This window comes from Desarmillaria tabescens, assembly GCF_030435595.1.
Source record: "Desarmillaria tabescens strain CCBAS 213 chromosome Unknown EV420scaffold_35, whole genome shotgun sequence".
Taxonomy (NCBI): domain Eukaryota; kingdom Fungi; phylum Basidiomycota; class Agaricomycetes; order Agaricales; family Physalacriaceae; genus Desarmillaria; species Desarmillaria tabescens.
In genome coordinates this window covers 105,405-126,627 of record NW_026848334.1, presented here as the reverse complement: position 1 = coordinate 126,627, position 21,223 = coordinate 105,405, and the positions used below count along the sequence as shown (strand labels likewise).

The window sequence follows — 21,223 nt, the reverse complement described above, 5'->3', positions numbered from 1 at the left end:
GGAAACTGCACCAGGCAGCCCGTTGGTATCAGATTGTGTTCGGTAACACAGAAAGTCCAGATTTGTGTCGTTTCAGAATATTGCAATCAAACAAATTATATTCATTATCAACCCGAAACTAGTATCCACAGTACAAGCATCGACCCGGTGTAACTTACCCCTTTGAACCGCAATTATTGAGTGTGTTAGGGTGTGTGTGTGTGTAGCACTTCGCCTTCCTTAGCATAGTTAGTACCTTTCATCTGGAGCCCACCGTGAGGGGGTATATATCTAGTTGAAGCTTGTATTGGAATTAATAGTTCCACAACCTGGAAGAAGATTCACGTCTTCTACCTGATCTGAATAGTGTTCAATCGCTGTGGAAAGCCGCACGAGATGCACTGGAAACTACAAGCAGCACGAGAGGCAGCAGAGTGTAGATTGCACCACGAAGCTGAAGTAGCAGCTGGTATAGTTCCGAACATAACACGGAGAAGACAAGAAGCAGATCAGTGGGATCTAGAAGCCGAGATAGAAGTGAAACACTGCTGCAGCAGCCTCAGACCAAGCAAGGATCGAAAGAGAATTGCACTGACGCTTCCCTGGAACTTGATTCACCGAGTTCTAGTCTTCCTGGTAGCACTAGGCCAGCCACCAACTTCAGTTCAAATCTGAACTCGCAACCTCAACAGAATCCTACACAACCACAGTCATTAAACATGGCTACCAAGCGACAGATGCCGATGGAGTCATCAAGAGATGCCCCCAGGCTTGAAACCTCGGACCCCCGGGCGATTCGAAAACACTTCCGGATCATGGAAGGAATGTTTAAGATTTATGCCGGGGTGGACACGGACGAGGAGAAGAAAGACTGGGCTGTACATTATACCAGTATGGACATCGAAGATCAGTGGAGAGCATTCCCTACCTTCGAGGCAGGGAAGACCTGGGAAGACTTCAAGGAGGAAGTCCTGCGCAGTTATGATGGTGCAGCAGAAGATGATGAAGATGCACGAAAGGGGCTTATTAAAGTAGCCCATAAGTACAAGAGAGAAGGAATTATGGACTCTGCCGACTATTTAAATTATTCGAAGGGAGTTCCAGGCCAAAAGTAAACAGGTTATCAAGGAGAACTTAATGTCGAACCTGGACCTGGTAAGGTTGTTCATCTCACCATTCGAGCATGATACCTTGTGGAAGCGTATGCGGGACCAGTCTAAGTAGTCAGCCAGCAGCGCCAGTCACTGTGGCTAACCCGGCAAGAACTGCACGCTGATCCCTGGCCCCTGGAAGACGTGTTCAATGCAGGAACTTGGGTCTTGAAGGGACCAGGATGCCAGTCTACAATGAATTATTCAATGGGTCTTTACCTAAGGTGGATAGTTCGCCCAAGGTTGAGGCGCCAGGTGCTTCAGCTAGTAGAGGCATAATGACCCTCAAGAAAGAACCCGCACCTGCTGCATTATCAGGGGAACTGCATAACTTCCTGGCTGAAATGGCGGACAGCAACCGACTCATAGTTAAATTACTTGAGAACCAGGTTACATCTCAAGGCAAAAGAGATGAGGAGTTACACAAGATGTTGGCGCAGATAAAGGCCCAACCAAGGCCAACCCAGCCCGCACCGGCACCAAGTACTCGTGGACAGTTTGGCAGTAACGCGCCGGGTAACTGTCATTTCTGTGAGACCCCTGGACATTACCAGGTAGATTGTCCCTACAAGTTAGAGATGATTACTACCAGGGAACTGGTTCATGTACCAGGAACTCAGAATATATACAGGTTACGAGATGGGAATCCTCCTCCGAGAGAACCCGCCGGGATGAGTCAAAAAGCAAGAATTCAGCATTATTATGAAACGCATAAGGCTTCTGGATCTAACCAAGTTGGACAGACCTATATCGTGGCCCCACAATTACCGGGCCCGGTGCCTCAGTATGTTATGTCACATCAGATAGCAGAAGAGAAAGAGGATATCGGCTACTTGAGGAACATGCTCGAAAAGTTGGTACAACAAACCTCTCACCTGGCACCGGATAAAGTTGATCAGTACCTGGAAGGACCACGATGGGAATCTGTCGTGAAAACCAGAGGCCAGCAATGTCAAGAGGCTAGCCAGGCCAATGATACTCCGCAAGATACCCAGGATTTTCATAAACGTTCAATGAAGGCAGGGGAGCACCATAAAAAGGCAGCGGCGGTGGCCGGGCCGGTCGACTCTTCACCAGAGGACGTAATCCAAAACCAAAAGCGAGGAGCAGAGGCAGAAAACTGGCGATCACGCCCGAAATTGCAAAGCAAATATACCCCTAATTCTAGTAGTAATAATGATGAGAACCTTGTACCTGGCGATCCTGACGTAGTCGATCGGTGGTCCTGATCAGTACCACCAGTGATCTCAGTCACCAGGAATGACTGGTCACCTGGAACCCGAAAACCCATATGCTGCAGTACCCTAATGTAACTTTACTCCCATCCCCTGGCCGCGTTGAGAAAATCTCCAGTTCTACCAGGTGAAGTTAGAAAGGAACCAGCTTATAGAAAGAAAGTAGAGGCACAGTCAGGCTGACTTAGAAAAGGAAGTCTGGGACCAGATGATGAAGGCTCCCATTACCCTGACAGCAGAACATTGGCTGGCATCATCACCAGGTGCCAGGCAGAAGATGAAGACCTATGTAACTCTGAAAAGGATTCCTACCAGCAAAGTACTCCTGGAAGACCTCACTGGATACAGAAGAAGTTGAGGAGCAGGAAGCACCTAGGGTACCTCTGGGCTCCGTAGCCAATATATTGGAACCAGGCCTGGAAAACTGCATCAGGATTGAAGATTTACCAGTCGAATGCGGCTTCTATGTAACCACTATGCGTCAAGGTCTTGTCCCGGAAGGGTCGACAATTATTAGTGACCCGGTAGTTCAATATCTGGAATCCATCTCGGAAGGGGAGAGGGCCAAAACGGTAGTAGTCATAGCTTCGTCTTCACAATCTTTGAGATCAGTGTATCCGCTGGTGTCCGGAAGAAAGAAGTTGGAATGTCTGTGTGACTCTGGGTCACAAATAGTGTCATGTTCAGCCAACCTGGCTAAGCAGATGGGATGGGAATATGACCCGGACATCTATATCTTGATGGAAAGTGCGAATAGAGGAGTCGAAAAATCGCTAGGACTAGTGAAGAATGTGGCTTTCTTGTTCGGGGAAGTCACGGTTTACCTGCAAGTCCATGTGCTAGCTAACCTGGCATATGATTTGTTGCTTGGAAGACTGTTCGATACTTTAACCTCTAGTGAGGTAAAGAACTCGTCAGATGGCGACCAGACAATGATTCTTACGGACCCTAACACCAAGAAACAGACCCTGGTACATACTTATCCAAGAGGACAACCACCGGCAGTACTTCAAAGGGAACCTGCTATGGGTTTTCAGAGCTCAAAGATCTGATCCCAGATCAAGGAGAGCTCGCGGTCATTCTCACACAGGATAAGGAGGGTAACTTCGTCATTGAAAGTTACGCTGGGCCTCCAGGCAGACAGGATAAATTCACTAGGACGAATCTCTGAGATTTCTATCTCAGCGCAAGTCAGAAAGTAACCGAGGACCCGCTAGCCGGGTCCCTTATCAGCACATTTTATGCCCAGAAGTATTTAGGCATTAAGCCAAGTACGAAAACAGGGGTCCTGGTACAGGAAGTGAGGGATACCTTACCCGTCTTTGATATAAAAGCATCGAATCGACAGGAAGCCCAGGGACAGCAACCAGGTAAAGCTTGGGTCGACCTGGAGGAGTTGTATGACTGCACCCTTGAATGTTGGGTTGGATACCTGGCAATGAGAGGCAGGTTCTTGTAACCAAGAAATATAAGCCTGGTGGCCTTGAAAACAAAGCCAGTGCTGACAACTCTACCTTCCAACTTCAGAATCATCCGTGATATAAAGGGAGATCCGCTCGCAGGGATGCCTGAATTATCACCTCACCCTGGAAGATTTTAAACCAACTGGAAGGTACTCTGAAGAGAGAAAACTCAAGATCGATGACATACACAAAGAAGATTTCTTATGGGCCGAGGAACGGAAGCTGATGCACCATTTTATGATGCTACAGAACGAAGGGTTCGCCTGGGATGACTCGGAAAGGGGACATTTCCAGGAAGACTTCTTTCCGCCTGTAGACATCCCGGTAATTCCGCATATGCCCTGGGTACTTAAGAACATTCCTATCCCGGCTCCCATATACCAGGATGTATGTAAGATAATCAAAACTAAGATAGATGCAGGAGTATATGAGCCTTCGAACTCATCATACCGCTCTAGGTGGTTTTGTGTATTGAAGAAAGATGGGAAGAGTCTATGTTTAGTGCACAGCCTGGAACCATTGAATGCGGTTACCATTGCACATTCTGGACTTCCCCCGGCAACAGAAGAACTAGCAGCTCACTTTGCGGGCAGGGCTTGTGGTGGGATCCTGGACTTATTCGTAGGATATGATGAAAGGTCCATAGCGGAATCGTCCCGGGACCTTACCACTTTCCAAACGCCGTCTGGAGCACTGCACCTGGTTACATTACCAATGGGCTGGACCAACTCAGTACCCATATTCCACGATGATGTAACCTACATTTTACAAGATGAGATACCATTGTTCACCCGGCCATACATTGATGATGTCCCTGGTAAAAGGACCAGAAACCAGATACGAGCTGCCAGGCGGAGGTTATGAAACTATACCTGAGAACCCGGGAATTCGCAGGTTCGTCTGGGAACACTTCCAGGTTCTCAACCGAATTGTCCAACGGATGAAATATAGTGGAGGAACTTTCTCTGGGCCCAAAGCCATACTCTGTGTCTCTGAAATTATTGTAGTAGGCCACCGTTGCACTTATGAAGGAAGGAAGCCAGAGACTGAACGTATGAAAGTCATCCTCAATTGGGGACCCTGCAAGGAACTAGGAGACTGTAAGAGCCTTCCTGGGAACTTGTGGGACCTGCAGAATGTTCATCAAGGACTATTCAAAGCTCGCAGAGCCCTTGACTAATCTTACACGACTGAAAGTACCCTTTGAGTGGGGCCCGGCACAAGAAAAATTGATGCAGGCTTTGAAAGATGCCTTGGCAAGTAGCCTGGCGTTGTGGTCAGGTAAACTATGAATGGCCAATCATCTTATGTGTCGATATGTCCTGGCAGGCTGTTGGATTCTACATATGTCAATCCGACCCTGAAAATCCTAAGACCCGATATTATTGCCGGTTCGGATCCATCACCTTGAATGAACATGAAGCTAACTTTTCTCAACCCAAGAGAGAACTGTATGGATTGCACTTAGCCCTGATAGCTTGCAAGAACTGGGTGTGGGGATCAAGGAACCTGGTAGTAGAAACTGACGCCAAGTATATCTTAGGAATGTTGCGAAACCCGGATAGTGTACCTAATGCAGCAATAAACCGATGGATAGAAGCTATACTTCTATTTCATTTCAAGTTAGTACACGTACCTGGCAAAGTTCATGGACCAGATGGTCTTTCCAGGAGGGATTTCCAACCAGGAGACGATGAATATGGACACCTGGAAGAAGACACAGAACCGGAACATGAGCTGTTAGAGTATGATATCAGTCAAGAACCAGCCCCACTGGAATTCAATGACTTCTCGGATCGGATAGATACCAGGCATGGTTATGTTACGATAGCCAGGGCCCTGGTAGACTTAGAAACAGATCGAGGCTTCCTGGCTGACAGTGGCAGCCAGGTAACGAGTGTTTTGTATGGCGCACCCATCCTGCCCGAAGCAGAAGAATTCAGGGAGACCGAAGAGTACCCTGAAGATCATCAGGGAAAAGTTGGTAAAGAAATGGATGAGCGGCTGGCATTAGTGCCGGCCTGGCTCGACCACCCGCTTGAAAAGCCTCCCAACCTGGCGGATGCCCAAGTTCGAAACTTTGTAAGATTTGCTACACATTTCTTCAAAGAGAACGGAAGGATATACCGTAAGAGCCTGGAAGGTGAACATAAGTTAGTAATTGAGAAACCAAGACGAATGCATATAATGAAGTCAAGTCATGACTACCTGGGGCATCGCGGAGTCTACGCGACTACAGAACTAATTAAGCAGCAGTTCTGGTGGCCAGAGATAGAATGTGACATAGCCTGGTACGTGAAGACTTGCGAAATATGCCAGAAACGTCAGATGTTGAAAGTGCGGATTCCACCAATGGTAACTCACACACCATCGATTTTTCAGGTCATCCATGTAGATACTATGCATATGCCAGTATCTTCCGGGTACCGATATATCGTACATGGCAGGTGTGCTTTGACCAGTTGGATGGAAGGAAAAATGTTGAAAACGGAAACTGGAAAAGCGATCGGGGACTGGATGTTCCATGATGTGTTTTGCAGGTGGGGTTGTGTATCATTGATTGTGACGGACAATGGGTCACCATTCTTGAAAGCCATAGCTTACCTGGAAGCAACTTACGGTATCCGGGGTATTCAAATCTCGGGATACAACTCCCAGGCTAACGGAAAAATTGAACGGCCTCACTTAGACATCTGCCAGGCCTTGTACAAAGCTTGTAATGGTGTCGCTTCCAAATGGTCATTATATTTCCCACACATCATGTGGTCAGATCAAGTTACTACATGACGCAGGATGGGTTGTTCCCCTTTCTTCGCAGTAACCGGTGCCCACCCAGTACTTCCTCTAGACATAGTAGAAGCTACATGGTTAGTAAAGTACCCAGGCCGTATTCTCACTACGGAAGAAGTGATTGGGTACTGGGCCCGGGCTTTGGCAAAACATTCGTCTGACATAGCACAGTTACGCAGTAGGCTACACGAAATCAAGGTCCGCGACACCTTGAAGTATGCCCAGATGCATGCTGCAACTATTAAACAGTTGAACTTCAAACCTGGTAGCCTGGTATTGGTCAGAAATACGGCCATTGAGAAGGCTATTGGTGGCAAGATGCGACCCAGATACTTGGGTCCTGTCATGGTTGTTAGACGCACAAAGGGAGGATCGTACATTGTTGCAGAAATGAATGGCAGCACTTGGGGATTCAAGGTCGCCGCCTTCCGGGTTATTCCTTACATGGCAAGGAAAAAGATTGATCTCCCGGAAGAGCTGAAAACCCTACTTGACATGTCAAAGGAAAGCTTAGACCAACTGGAAAACTCACCGGAACCAGTAGAAGATGTACCTGATGACTTCACTTATTCTCACCCAGAATATGAGGATTACGAGTCATTGGACCCTCTTTTGGAAGTTGCAGGCGCGTAGTCGGTAGAGAAATTATTTATGTTTTGCATGCAGGCTGAGAATGCGTAAGGCACTCAATCAAAGCTATCTATGGCACGACTAAGTCGCCTGGATGAGGTCTGCTAAGTGGAAGACAGAGTGAAGAAATAAGAAAATATAAGTAAGCCTAAGAGATCATCCTGTCGATCTTGGCGTCGATAACACTGAGTTTGTTGACACAGAACTTGTGAGCAACGACCGTCGATTCCAAGCAGTGAACCAGGAGCTCGAGATCAGCCTGGAGCTGGCGCTGACGGATTTGAAGACCTTCCAAGGAATCAACATGGGAGTGACAGCTGGCCAAGATCTTGAGAGCCTCCTCCAACGAATCATGCTTGGCCTGGAGATCGAATTGAGTCGCCCAGGCTGGGAGAAAATACGTAAAATGCAGCAATAACGGTCACCAGGTACATACCAGCAATGGGAAACAAGACATGATGAGTGCCCAACTCGCCATGACGTGCCAGGGTATTCATATCGGTACAGATACGCTTGTTTCCACGCTCAGCTAAGGCCCGGTCTTGCTTCTCGAGAACCTCGACCGCCTTGCGATAAGATGGATCAGAGGTATTGAGTCCAAGAACATCACAGTAAGGAATAGCAATCACCGTCGCGCAGAGAGAGAGACCATGGGATTCCTCGTGACAAGCCTCGCACTTGTCCTGGGTAGCGGTACGCTGAATAAAAATTAAAGTAGTCAGTCAGGTATCAACGGGACATGAGAAATTACTCACCGGGGTAGCCTGAGGCGAATGACTAGCAGCCCGCTTGGAAAGGCGAGGACGACGCTTACGAGTTGTGCATCCTCGATTCGTTGGCTTAGCTATAGAAAGAAACCTGGTAAGCACAGTCGAAGGCTGAAAAAGTAGGAAGTCACCTGGGACTTCTCCGGCGACGCTCATCTGTGAAATTCCAAATGCGAGTTGAACAATGAGGTCGGAATCAAGTTCAGGCTACGTACGCTGTCAGACTCGTCGCTATCCAGGTCAACAACGATACTTTCCTCCCCAGTCTTCATCTGGACATCCTCGTCAACCAGGATGGTCTCGGGATCGGTGTCAAGACCAACAGTTGCCTTGGACTTAACAGTTTTTCCAGTCTTCTTGAAGGATAATTTCTGAAGAAGGGGACAAGTCAACGAGGGGACTTGCAGATAGAGACTTAATACATACTGGGAGAGACCCGGAGGGCTTGGAAGAAGACTGAGAGGAAGCAGCAGCCTGAGCATTAGCCGCAGCTGTGGCAGCAGCCGCAGCAGCCTGCTTCTCCTCTCGGTCAGCGTGAATCCAACCAGTCGCACGTCCAGGAAGAGTTGTGTTGTCGGGAGGTTTAGAACCATGCAGGAGTTCAAGCAGGAGTTTCCGGTTCTGACAATCCCGCCGGGCACCAAAGGCTCCCTCACGAAGAAGTGACGGGTCTTCCTGGTAGGCCTTCATGAAGCGCTCCTTGTTATCGAAGAGAGGCATCTATTATGAAGTTAGTAAGGCACCTGGGAGAGAGGTAATAACCTACAATCCCTTCTAAGAACCAAAGGTTCTCCTTGTCGATAATTAGGATGGCGTCGAAGTCCGGACTGCCATCTTTGAGAACCAGAAGTACAGCAGGAATGGTAGGAAGGTAAACACCATTTTTGCAATGGGAACGGAGAAGAGCAAGAGCAGCCTTGAAACGAGCGATCTGCATAGACTCAGGTGCCATATTGAACGAAGGAAATAATTGTCTAAGTTCACCAGGCAACTTGGTTTTATAAACAACCGACAGCCGGGTTGAGGCATGTTCAGACCCATCCCTGTCAAAGAAGAAAACCGCCTGACAGTTTATGAGCTCATAAAACTTGTTCTGTGAGCTCATACTTTGCATCCTGGCTTAGCCTGACGTCTTCGAGCATTTCATTGATCGGAAATGATCGATCGATCGCAAACAGCCTGGGACAGGCTTTATTTAGTTGGGGGGAGAGGACTAGAGTCTATCTCAGAAAATATAGATTTATTTTCGCCCCAATAAGATTGAGAAACTAAGTAAAAGATGCTAAAAGCAAACCAGGGAAGCACAGGTAACTAGAAAAGAAGTCCTGTCATACAATCGGGCAACCTGGAAGGAAGCAGGCTAATAAGACAGCCGAATTCGTAAAAGTGCCTACTATGGAAGAAAAGGGTACTAAGAATGGAAATAATTAAGTAAGGTACCCTGGGGATTAGAAAATGGGACCCATGCCAGACCAAGTATAACCACATGAGAACAGCCAGGCAGGCAAGTGAATAGGATAAACTCCAGCCTGGGACAGCTAAAGCGCGAAGTGTCGAGTTAGAAATAAGCACCAGGAGAAAAGAATGAGCTCACAAGTCGCAGGGCATCCGCAATCGCACTTGGCAATTTGTCCAGGTCCATCGGATAACAACCGATCCCAACCTGGAAGAACGGCAAATCGCTGGTATACTGAAGACCCGTCGAACCCGGAAAATGATCCGATAGGATAACTGGATCCTGGTCACCCGGGAAATGCAAGTCACTAGGAAATGGAGACATAAAGCTCTAGGAAAAAGAAAGAAGTTAGAAGGCCCGGAAAGTCGCAAGGCAATTAGCTACCCGGAAACCTATAACAAGACGTCGACTATCCTGTACCATCCAAGGAGTCCAATCCGGGTCGATGAAACAAGGTCCCAAGTTATTGCAACCGTGGTAACGGTCATAAGGAATCGCAGGGCTAGGGCATCTGTATCGTCCGGAAAATGGTTTGCATGGGCAAGCTAAAGCCGTAACTTAGCAAGGATCGTACAGCAACTTAAGGACACCTACCAGGAAAGGATGCACATGGTTAATTAAGTCAGCTACTTCGGGTTGGCACCAGTTGACCAGTATGTTAGAGTCGAGTACTTGAGGGTATCGGGTATGGGCCAGGCGAAGCAAAAGGTAGTGATCACCCTGCAATATGTGAGGGAGATCCCTCCAAATGAAAGGCAGAGGTAAATCCTCAGGCCAGAATGAAGGAGATACCATGACCAGGTTGGAACAGACGGATGTGCAAAGGCAAAACCCGGTTTAAGTTTAACCTGGCAGAGCTGTTTAGGCTAAATCCAGCCAGGAAATGAAATTCTCGAAAGCACAATTTGAAGTCATGTCTGGAACTTAGTAACGGAGCATACATTCAGGAGCACATCAAGCCTTTTAGGAGGCGAGCGCAAATTCTAAGTACAGGAACTCTAAAAATAGTGGTTGGCATCAGGAGGTGCCACAGTATCCGTAGGAGGCCACTGCTACAAAGAATGAGTATGCCGGGCAAGTAAGAAGAACAGTGGAAACCTACCAAGTTAGCAAACCAGGCACTAGAAGCGGCATCCTGGAAGTGCTGCCAACGGAGGCCTTGACGAAAAACCTCTTCAGGTGCTACCTGGAAATGGTTCCGTTTAGTCGGGAGTCCTGGGAGCATGGGTGCGATGACTTCACCAGGAAATGTATCGTCAGGATCGAACCTGGGCTTGGAAAACTGAACAGGGAAGGTGAAATCAAGTTATAAAATAAAGAATGAGAACGCACACCGAGTAATTGAAACATCCTGGTAGGATCCACAACTTTCCAAACCTCCCAGTGCACAGATTGGAAAGCCAGGCTGAGGTTATTGGCTAGAGCAGTCATCGTTGCCAGGAAACAGATAACGAGGGTATCACGGTCTTTGGGAAAGTAAGACTCGTGAGCAGCCTGGAAACTGGTAAGCCTAGTTAATAAAAGGAAAGAAAATGGATGTACTAAGAAAGGATGAACGGAGTCGAGCATAGACTTGATTTCGGGTTGCAAATAAGTTGCTAAGGTATTCATATTGACCAAGGCAGGATATCGAGCATGAGCCTGGCGAAGTAGGATGTAATGATCCGACACCAGGAGAGACTGGAACTGCTCTGGGGGAATCCCAGTATCGAGCGCAAGTGGGTCTGGATAGATCTTGCAGCCCATGATATGGAAAATTGTGACAGGAAGCGGATAAATAAAATCCAAGGTTTTATATCCAACGGTCTGGGCATGCCTTGATGACCAGGCAGCCTGCAGGCACTTAAGAATTTCACCATGAACGACCCTGCTGATCCAAGCAGGCCGATCACAGTGAAGTCGAGCCTGAGATCTAGCAGTGAGCACGCTACTTACCTAGCAGAACCGGGTTAAAAATTTGACTTAGCCAAATGGTCACTATATAAGACAGTCGGCCCTTTGTTTTGGGCATGACATTCAACAAGTACAGCAGGTATTCTTTCAGTCCAGTAAACACATGAGAAAAATTTAAAACGGCCCAAACCGCCGATAAGTGTCCGAAGGAGGGAAGATCTGGGAGGGTGGACGGTTCCAGTCTCGCTCCCAGAACCAGTATGGTCCTAACTGGACCTCCCTGGTTCCTCCAAACCCGCTACCACTCATCGAAGGACCCGGCCAGGCAAATGAACTGTTAGTTAAGCTCGGCGGGACTAATGAAGAAGTTCAGCTAGCGGACAAGAAAGGCAGAAAATGGACGGACTTACAGATGTCCCGGGATGTTTAACAGGGTGAGCAGGGGATGAATTCGAGCTCATCTTTGGCTAAGTCATCAGCAACCTGGTCACCCTCCGCTTCGTCGTCCTCTTCGTCATTGTCGCTTCCTACTGGAGATCTGGCAGAGGACCTACTCGTGCGAGGCGTGGAAGTCTGGTTCTCGAGGATGGTGAACTCCGGCAGTTGAGGCTTGGGATCAGGTTTCACTATGCATTGTCAAAGGATGGGGGTAATAGTGACGGAGTTGGGGTGCGGCAACAAGCTCTAACTCGTCTTTCTCCTTCTGTGACACCAGCCCCATGTCGATAAGCAGGCGGCGTCCAACCGGAAATTGACGTGCAAAATTGACGAGCGCATCGGTATCGTGGTCACCTTCAACTTGAGTGAATGCTTGTAACATGTTACACAATGCCGCAGTGCGGATTCCGTAGTTTTTGTGCAACGCGTTGAGAAGGTGGCAGGATCGTGCGGTCGGCAGATTGAAAGAGCCTGGTCGTGCATTTCCATGACTAAGAAAATTACCATCAGCAATCAAGAAAGAGAAAGGAGACAAACTCACAAGGATAGGCGGCTTGCGCTGAAGTGAGCAGATTATCATGGACCTCCTGCAAGTCCGAGGCGGAGAGACTGGCAGGAGCAATGACCCCACTTGTTACAGTTGGTACAAGTCATCAACGGCTCCTTGTGTTGACAAAGGACTCAGCGACTTGCACACATAGTACAACCAGTCGCGTCCTGGGAAGGAAGTTAGAAATAAATAATAATAAAACGAAAAGAGGAAAGAAAAATACCTTGTGAGGAGAGACGCATTGCCGACAACAAAGGAGAATCAGTAAGGATGCGCTCAAGCATGTATTCCGCAGTAACAGGGGTAGGAGAGCAGTCCACGGATGTCAACATGCAGTGTCTTCAGCCAGGATGGCAGGAGGAGGAGTAGGTTCCTTTGCCCTAGGGACGGTAGGCTCCTCCTTGACAACAGTTTTGCATCCTCGGCCTTTCACCTGGGATTTCTCGGGGGCCGCTGAACTCTCTTTGCCTAGCACAGTGGGAGGAGGGATCAGTGCCTTTCCGTTTGGTAGTAGTTGCTTCCTTCTTGGAAGGTAAGGGAGACAGTTCCCGTTCCTCAGTCGACTGAGGGGGAAACTTGATCGCGTTTGGGATGTTTGCTGGACGTCCTGCTTGAAGATGCAGTTTCTTTCTCTTTGCGGAGCGAAGGGAGAAGGTCCCGCTCTTCATCGACGGAGGAAGACGCTTGGTCTCACTTAAGGCGCTTGCAAGACGTCTTCTCGCCAGTCTTCGAAGTATCGGCGGCTTTGTTCCCAGCACCTTTGAGAGGCCTGGTAGAAGGAGAACGGCCAGTGGGGTTTGCGTTTCTTAGAGTTTGACTGTCGCAGGCTGGCACAGGAGCTGGCAGGTGGCGACGGTTCTCGTAAGAATTTGGCATCGGCCATAGTAAACACCCCCGCCTAAACAATGAGGGAAGTTGAAAGTAAAGCAGTACACAGCACATACCTTGAGCACCTTGTTTGCTATCTCGGGGCTGCAAGCCCACAGTTTCCAGTCAGGATGGACAAGTCTTTCGGGGATTCCGTGAACCGCTTTGGAAGCAGTGGCGAAAAACTGATCGACAATGGTCGGGTGGGGGGCGCATGAAAGTGGCACGGTAGGCGGCCTACCTAGCATTAGTAAGTCACATAGGGAAGAGTACAAGAACTCACCAAAAGGACATGTGCATTCCCCGCCTGTTCAGCAATCTCTATTTGGCGAAGCGAGTCAGCGACATCAGTATCCCACAGGGCAGGGTGCCTTCTCGAGAGCAGCACATAAGAGCGCGAAACGGTCGGGCGCAGACATAGTAAGCAAGAGCGAATGCAGAGCAGGGAGGGCTCAACGCGTAAAAGTAAGAGAACAAGTAAGGTATCGTACCCAGAGTATGAAAAATTTAACATTGGAACGCGTACCTGTGAATGAGAAGCGGGGTGAGCACACACCACGTCTCTAAAAATAACTGAATTACCGAAATCGAATTCCATGATGCATGCCGAGCAGATGCCGATGGGAAGGAATACCGAGAATGATAATCACCTCTCTCAAAACATACCGGCTCCTAGCAACGCGGATGGAAGGCGACACGACGACGACTGGGACAGTCGGCATTTAGTTGAGGGGAGATGATATGCCTGCCTGGCGTCTACCCTTGGAAAACGCATATAAATCTTAATTTTATTATCCTACAAACTACGTTTGTAGCTGTGCAAGTAAGAAAGAACCTGCAAGGTACACAGCAAGAAGTGTTAAACCCCACTGCGTCAGTAAGGACTCAGCCGTGACAAGCCTAAGGGCTCAGGCAACAGACCAGTGATCCAATGACTCAGCCCAAGTGACCGAAGGTCCAGGCAGGTCGAAAGCACATGGCTCCAGCCGAACCGGCATCCCAGGCACTGATGGCCACCTGATGGCATCGGTCCGAAAGTAAGAATAACAAAACAAAGAACGATCACGTACGGCTTTACTTACCTGGCAGCTTTCCTAGTCTCTCAGGTAGACGGTTGGCTCGCCGGGTAGATGAGAAACAAGAACCGTAACACCAGGGGCTCTGACCCGGTACAGGTAAAACTTAGTATCATGAGCCAGGACACCAGATTGCGGCACAAGATCATGATCGGGTTCACCTGGGAGCCAGGATATGAGCTCATATCTGTCAGGAAGTGAGCTCATATCCACCCGGCTCAGTCAGCGGGCGCAGTAATAGTACCTGGAAAGATTGGAAATATAGATAGGGTAGAATAGTATAAATACTGTCCATGTAACTAGTGGGAGGTCAGGTTTCTGACCCCCGGAACGCTACCAAGCAAATTAGTACGGGTTTTGGTTAAGAGCTTCGAGTCCTAGACTCACCTGGAATTGTATTTAGTGACCTGGTCACGTTTTGTGTGCAAGAACCGTTCAGAAAGCAGTCAGTTCAGAAAGATACAGACAGACAGTCAGAAGTACAGTCCAGAATCCGTGTTAGCACCAGTAAAACTGCAACCAGGCAGACAGTATCAGTTCAGACACTGCATCAGGCAGCCCGTACGCATTCAGGAAACTGCACCAGGCAGCCCGTTGGTATCAAATTGTGTTCGGTAACACAGAAAGTCCAGATTTGTGTCGTTTCAGAATATTGCAATCAAACAAATTATATTCATTATCAACCCGGAACTAGTATCCACAGTACAAGCATCGACCTGGTGTAACTTACCCCTTCGAACCGCAATTATTGAGTGTGTTAGGGTGTGTGTGTGTGTAGCACTTCGCCTTCCTTAGCATAGTTAGTACCTTTCACCCATTGGTATCAGATTGTGTTTGGTAACACAGAAAGTTCAGATTTGTGTTGCTTCAGAATATTGTAATCAAAAAAATTATATTCATTGTCAACCCGGAACTAGTATCCACAGTACAAGTATCGACCCAGTGTAACTTACCCCTTCGAACCACAATTATTGAGTGTGTTAGGGTGTGTGTGTGTAGCACTTCGCATTCCTTAGCATAGTTAGTACCTTTCAGCACCTACACCTGTGTTAGTAAGACAGATCTGTGCTGTAGAGGGCGATGCAGAAGTCCGCCTCGAGCTCGCCGTGTTACGGCATGAAGAAAAGCTGCGGTAAAATCTGATAAGATGACTGAAGTATGTAATGATGATGACCCACCGACAGCTCCCGCAACAAGTGATTGGGAACCTGCAGATGCTCGAAAGGCGAATGATGATTTACGGATATCTTTCCCGTCGGTTTGTGCGATTCCCGAAACGTGGACCGAGCCAGGGGTGGGTGTTTAACACTGTCACATCTTTGTTCAAGGCTGTCGCTGGCAAGCTGTTTGAGGAGTTTGAAGGCCTACTTGACATGGATTAGCGCTCATTGATATCGACGACAATCATAGATGTACGCCTGCTGAAGGGAAGCGAAAGAAAATGAGAGATAGTTAGCAAAGATACGGCAATAAGAATAGACAGTCGTACTCGATACATATCTATGCAAAGCGCCATAGTGATATGGCCTAGCGTTCCAGCCGACTCCTGGCGGACCTTCCCCTTCATGACCATTCCAAAGCATTGGACGTTTTCTCTTCTGATAGTGAAACTGTCACTTCCAGGTGGTGGTCAATCAATCGGTTAACGGCAACCCTAGGGCGACGTTTATTCCTCCTCTATGAGGATATTGGCCTCCCTTGCGGATACTAGGGTTAAGTGCAATCCTCCACATCTTTATCGAACGCTAAAAGTGACGCGTGACGTCTCACTCGAAGTTAAGAAGAGTGGAGCAGGCATCGTTGAGCATAGCCAATATCGGATAAGTCGATTTGGGATCTCGGCGCTAATATCCGTTCTGCCCTTGCGGCAAGTTTTAAATCCATTCAACGAAAGCGAGAAAGGCAGTATGTCGCACATACGGGACGACTTGGTCATACGTAATAGTAGCAACTATGCAGAAGAGCGATGCGACTGACACTGTCAAGCAGGCCAAGGAATGGACCATGGACGTTGGCATCCATCTCAATGTTCTCACCAAAGCTCGTGAACCTTAGCAGACTAGCATCCAGATTCGTAGCTCATATTCTTCGAGTCGCTTGTTTGTGCAGGAAACTAAATGCATACATAACAGAGACTACTAGATACCGTCTATCAGGGGTGCGTTCGGGAGCATTATAAGGGGAGGATGTTCACCTCGATACAAGAGGGGAGACAGAATACGTGTCTACACCCATAAGAAGCATCGGATGTTTCTTTGATATGAACGGGCTATGCAAGGATGCCATCAGCAACAGCGAAAACAATAAACAAATCTCATCATACCATGTCCAGTAACTCAGTCAGATACTCCCTTACCCTCCTCCAAAATGTCCCAACATCTTCCGCGCCAAGTTGGCCCATCGACCGACGTCGTATCCCATTCCATTCCCTTCTGAAACTGATCTTTACGCCTCGGATGAAACTTGAACAGTGACCTCGGTGAGATCCGGTTATACTCTTCGTGGAGATAAGCTTTCGACGCAAACTCAGCTTCTTCCTCCGACCCTAACCAGATCACTATCGCATATACGCGCAGAGAATCTCGTAGGAACACGGGAGTTGTGATCATTGCACGTACGATGTCCAGCGCACCTCTTGCTCCTCATGCCTCAGCTAGACTGAGACACCTCCGAGGTCATAAAATCTCTGCGACTGCGGGATTGTAGGACTGCTGAGGATACCATCAAGTGACGACAGGGCGGAGACGCTGTCGGGGTTACTGAAGTTAGGATGATACGCCGCTGCGAGGTCCATCGTGGAGGCAACGATATCAACAAGGCATGGCGATCACTCGGTGAGCATGTGTCGATGGTCGCGTTCCTGCATGACTCGCTCCGGTAGTCTGACTCGCATCAACATGAACACATACAGCAACTGGTGCATCGGATATACGTAGACCCGAATGTTCCAAATTGTCTCCTAGAAGTAAAGAATTATAAAAATCGAATGGCATGGGCGAAAGAAAGATTACACACCCGATATTGAACTCTAGAACTCCTCAGCAGCGCCGCGACTTCAGCTCAGATCTGATCTCGGATGAGGTTCAAGGTACGTCCTCGCTATCGTAGACTTGTGCGATGTGCATCAACGTACTATCGTCCCCGTCCGCTGCCACACCCGCAACAGTCGTGCACTCCCCGCTGGAGCTTCGTCCTGCACAATCCAACGCTGATGTTCAACTTGAGGTATAGATTCTGCGCTATCTCGATATAAAACAGGCTTGATGAATGCGGACTGTCGGATGAATCAGGAAATCGAAGATAATGAAGGACAATGTAACGCACCTTTTCATATATGCGAGCCATGGCTAATGTCGACTCCAGAAATTGGGTCCTCGTCCATTTCTTGTCTTTGAAGACAATAAATACGATATGTTGAGGTGACGCTGCCGTATCGAGAGTGCTGATAGACGTGATGAGAGGGAATTTGGCGGAGGACACGCCGAGGCCCGTACTGGGAGATAACTGCCTCGATCGTACCGACAAGACGAATGCTTCGAGAAATACACCTGTATAAAAATCCTCGATGAGCTTCACAATTCAAAGACAGCAGGGAAAAGCAGCCTACCTCCTGCCTCGTCGAGTCATTTCTTCCCGTCGTGTCCTTTCCAAAAGTCGACGTCCTCCATCGAATAGGATGAAATGGTCCCAGACGAGCGCATATAATAGGATTCCAACATGGAACAAAGCTAGAAAAGGGTCCGTTGGGACCAAGTCGGGACTGTAGTCGATGGTCGTGGTCACGAAAGGAGTCGTGAGAAAATGTACGTCACCTTGATTTAGCATCCGGGCCTTGGGCCGTTGTCATTCCTGGATCATGGTGTTGATGATCTGACGAGAACGACGCGAACCTGCCTTTCACCTGCTGCAGACCGTCTCTGTCCTAACTTATGAACATTACACACGTCAGTCAGGCACTTTGTATCAGCCGTCATATCGAGCAACGCGACTGAACACGACAGAAGTCACTCTGTACATCAAGGTTTCCAACATTCTACTTCCAAACACTCTCACCACTGACATTAAGAGCTCTAGAGACTTCTGGTTACATAATTCATCGCAAAATTCACTGCATGCCAATACACTACACCACATTGCTGACAAGAAGAATATCTTATCAGGGGTCAGATCATGTTGTCCAAGACGGATACCCGGCCCGACGAGAAATCGCGTCGATGGCGTGGGAATTTCGGCTCTTCTCTTGTCTTCTCGCTTCCTTGCACTTTCTCCGTGTCAATAATCTAGCCATCCCCGGTCGTGCGACTGCTGCTTGACCACTATACTGACACTGAAAGATCAATATCTTACTCCAAATATCGCTATATATGCTGCGATTCCGCCAGATTGACGAAATTACAACTCGATGTTACTGAGAAGGCTTGAAGCTTATGCATTGAAGGAGCGGGTGGGAGGCGTTTATTTCCTATGTCGTGGCACCTCGACTCGTCGTCTAGTTATATGCGCCAGTTACGAGTCTATGATACATCCGAGGTGTGTCGATTAGTGTCCAAGGATTTCATCTTTCTGACGTCGTCAACAGAAGAGTCGCCTACGTTGTAACCCTTTTCTTTCACCACTCTCATCGGAACTTTTACCTGAGAAAGCATAGTTGGCTACCACGGACTGATGATACCTAGTTTGCAATCATAGCGTGTCACCCTCGGTGGTTAACGTCGTTCTGTGGGGATTAACATTTTCGGCAGCGGTGGCTTGCACATGTACCAGCGAACAGATGCGACATGGGACCGCCGAGTAAGAAACACCATCTCAGGGTTACCGTTGGCGGATTTCCTGACCTCGTTCAACTTCACCCTGAAGTAATGAAGGTTCAGTCATCTAGAGAGAAGCGTCGAAGTCAGTACAGTCGTGGAGGGTGATGGTTGTGGAGATTCGGTTAGACGCTACTACTTTCTGACGCGATCTACGACAAGCATGGAGTAAGTCTATGTTTTTCATCGGATATTTTCTCACTGTCATTTGCCCTTGGAAAGGCATACACCCTTCATGAATTTGTCGATGAGCGGTAGACCACATTGTTTCAGCTAACGAAACCTTCCAGCAAATGAGCGGTAGCATGAAGGGCCCATATTTCTATCAATGTTTCGATGGCGGCATGAGAGACGTGGGACATCTGCGAGTCCCCATTCATTTATCGTGGCATATTGCTCTCGGTGGGTTTTCATGATGATGATGTTGTCTAGTTATCTTATCACATTTTACAGCATCTATTCATGGATTCCGAGTTTAGTGAGCGCTTCTGCATCGCCCTCTACAGCACACTTCTTACCACCAACCACTATGCCCGCCTCCAACATCCTTCTCAGAGTTTCCGAAATCGCTGAAGCTTCCGGTGTACCATACCTCCAGAATGTGGCTAAGGTCGCTGTAGTCTTCTTCAAGCAACTTGAGGTTCGTATACCAACTTTTACTGTACTGGATCTCCCTCTGAGTTGGCATCGTCTCTAGGGAAAAGGAAAGAACAAGAAAGATGCGAAGGAGCTCTCTGAGAGCATTGGAAATACAATCGTCGTTATCGACACCCTCATTTGTATGCATGGGAAAGTAGGGGCACCGTATTTCGAGGGCATTTGCGGTGAGATGGAAAAGTGAGTTGCTGTATCGGTGCTGTATGTCCTCAACAGCTGATAGTCATCTGACAGCTATCTCGCCGGTATCGCCCAGGATCTGAAAGACGATCAGCGAAAACACCGCGGTATCAAGGGCATTCTCAATGTCGATGACTTCAAAGATGCCATTCAGACTTACAGGAAGCGTGTGGACGACTTAAAAATGGATTTCCTGGTACTTTGATTTTCCGATTCGCGAAAGCAATGGGCTGACCTAGTATGCTGTAGATTCATTTAATGGGTGACTGCTTTTTAGAGGTCATTCAGGTTCACAGCATAGTGCAGGGCTTAAAGGAAGGCAGTGAGATGCGACAAACGGACGTTGTAGAAATGACGTCTAGAGAGTTCATGATTCGGATGATCCGGATCACCAAACATGCGGTTTTTTTTTTTAGCTTGATCGAATACCCCCGTAAGTAGACGGATGCGACCCGGCAATATCATTGGTGTATAGTACTGGATACCACTGCATAGTAGTAGGCACTGGTAGACGTTGTCGTATACCGTATTCTAATTTCATATAAGGCGCATCACTGACCATGATTAGATGATACTAGAATTTCATCTTTTGACGGTAGCTCACCCTGAGCACTGAATTCCACTGTCGTATACCATGCGCTACTATGTGTCGACGTCGCGTATCGGTCCGTCCGCCGGGATTATATTCTCCCGCTAATTTCCGTTGCCTTCACATTATTCTATCAGAATCTACGGTGCTTGTGGCTGGTTTTGGTTCCCCATCCGATTACCAGGACCACTATGCCAAGTAGTCGTATCAAATACCCGGGTCCACTCTTACCTGACGTGCTGTAGATACAAATAACGGGAGACAACATGCTGATGCGCGCTGAGATCAACCGCAAGCCAGCTGTGCAGGAAACGTCAGGTGGATGGAAGGAATCTGGGCCGGGACAGCTAATGATCAAATGATAGGCATCATACCGGCATAGCCCGAGACTTGAAAGACACCGAGAAACAGCACCGCCGAACTGACAGCATTGCTCAGTGTCAAATTGCTTAAAGAGACCATCCAAGATTGGACAAGGCGGGTGAATGTCTCTGAGACGGACGCCTTGGTCCGTTTACTCTCCGCTTTACACGGTCGTCTAACTCGCTAGTATGCTGAAAATTCCCATAATGGACAACAGCATCTTTGCATTCATTGCAATCAATCGCCTACAGCATAACCTGATGGTGGACATGCGGGAGAAGGACGTATCATGGGAAGAAGTATGAGTGATTGTCAGAATCATACTTCCACC

General features: G+C 48.1%; 6 protein-coding genes across 6 annotated transcripts; 2 read left to right on the top strand and 4 right to left on the bottom strand.

Annotated features, from left to right (window-relative positions):
- Positions 1-375: 375 nt before the first annotated feature.
- Positions 376-2,359, top strand: EV420DRAFT_1482685 (uncharacterized protein; the record flags this gene model as incomplete). The annotated part of the gene is made up of 3 exons (XM_060469921.1): positions 376-516; positions 537-1,090; positions 1,288-2,359. The coding sequence occupies 3 exons, from the start codon at positions 376-378 to the stop codon at positions 2,357-2,359; spliced, it is 1,767 nt and encodes a 588-aa protein (XP_060327349.1).
- A 5,037-nt stretch (positions 2,360-7,396) lies between these two features.
- On the bottom strand, positions 7,397-8,967 carry EV420DRAFT_1482684 (uncharacterized protein; the record flags this gene model as incomplete). The annotated part of the gene is made up of 7 exons (XM_060469920.1): positions 7,397-7,635; positions 7,685-7,946; positions 8,004-8,092; positions 8,147-8,171; positions 8,231-8,386; positions 8,442-8,735; positions 8,782-8,967. 7 exons carry the CDS (start codon positions 8,965-8,967, stop codon positions 7,397-7,399), a joined length of 1,251 nt encoding a protein of 416 aa, XP_060327348.1.
- Positions 8,968-9,463: 496 nt separating this feature from the next.
- EV420DRAFT_1482683 (uncharacterized protein) lies at positions 9,464-11,217 on the bottom strand (the record flags this gene model as incomplete). The annotated part of the gene is made up of 7 exons (XM_060469919.1): positions 9,464-9,553; positions 9,610-9,778; positions 9,892-10,016; positions 10,066-10,191; positions 10,574-10,753; positions 10,804-10,965; positions 11,014-11,217. 7 exons carry the CDS (start codon positions 11,215-11,217, stop codon positions 9,464-9,466), a joined length of 1,056 nt encoding a protein of 351 aa, XP_060327347.1.
- Positions 11,218-11,455: 238 nt separating this feature from the next.
- On the bottom strand, positions 11,456-13,705 carry EV420DRAFT_1561988 (uncharacterized protein). Its single transcript, XM_060473880.1, has 13 exons — positions 13,579-13,705; positions 13,499-13,538; positions 13,297-13,460; positions 13,187-13,250; positions 12,929-13,035; positions 12,828-12,906; positions 12,683-12,805; positions 12,434-12,482; positions 12,344-12,411; positions 12,044-12,273; positions 11,848-11,973; positions 11,771-11,825; positions 11,456-11,720 (listed from the first exon to the last, which is right to left on the bottom strand). Exons 1-13 carry the CDS (start codon positions 13,636-13,638, stop codon positions 11,539-11,541), a joined length of 1,347 nt encoding a protein of 448 aa, XP_060327346.1. The 5' UTR covers positions 13,639-13,705; the 3' UTR covers positions 11,456-11,538.
- Positions 13,706-17,419: 3,714 nt separating this feature from the next.
- EV420DRAFT_1646388 (uncharacterized protein) lies at positions 17,420-18,120 on the bottom strand (the record flags this gene model as incomplete). Its single annotated transcript, XM_060477907.1, has 4 exons — positions 17,420-17,569; positions 17,620-17,737; positions 17,790-17,843; positions 17,903-18,120. The coding sequence occupies 4 exons, from the start codon at positions 18,118-18,120 to the stop codon at positions 17,420-17,422; spliced, it is 540 nt and encodes a 179-aa protein (XP_060327345.1).
- A 1,081-nt stretch (positions 18,121-19,201) lies between these two features.
- EV420DRAFT_736848 (uncharacterized protein) lies at positions 19,202-20,507 on the top strand. Its single transcript, XM_060483258.1, has 5 exons — positions 19,202-19,505; positions 19,557-19,743; positions 19,801-19,940; positions 19,995-20,136; positions 20,190-20,507. The coding sequence occupies exons 1-5, from the start codon at positions 19,432-19,434 to the stop codon at positions 20,379-20,381; spliced, it is 735 nt and encodes a 244-aa protein (XP_060327344.1). The 5' UTR covers positions 19,202-19,431; the 3' UTR covers positions 20,382-20,507.
- The last annotated feature ends 716 nt before the right edge of the window (positions 20,508-21,223 follow it).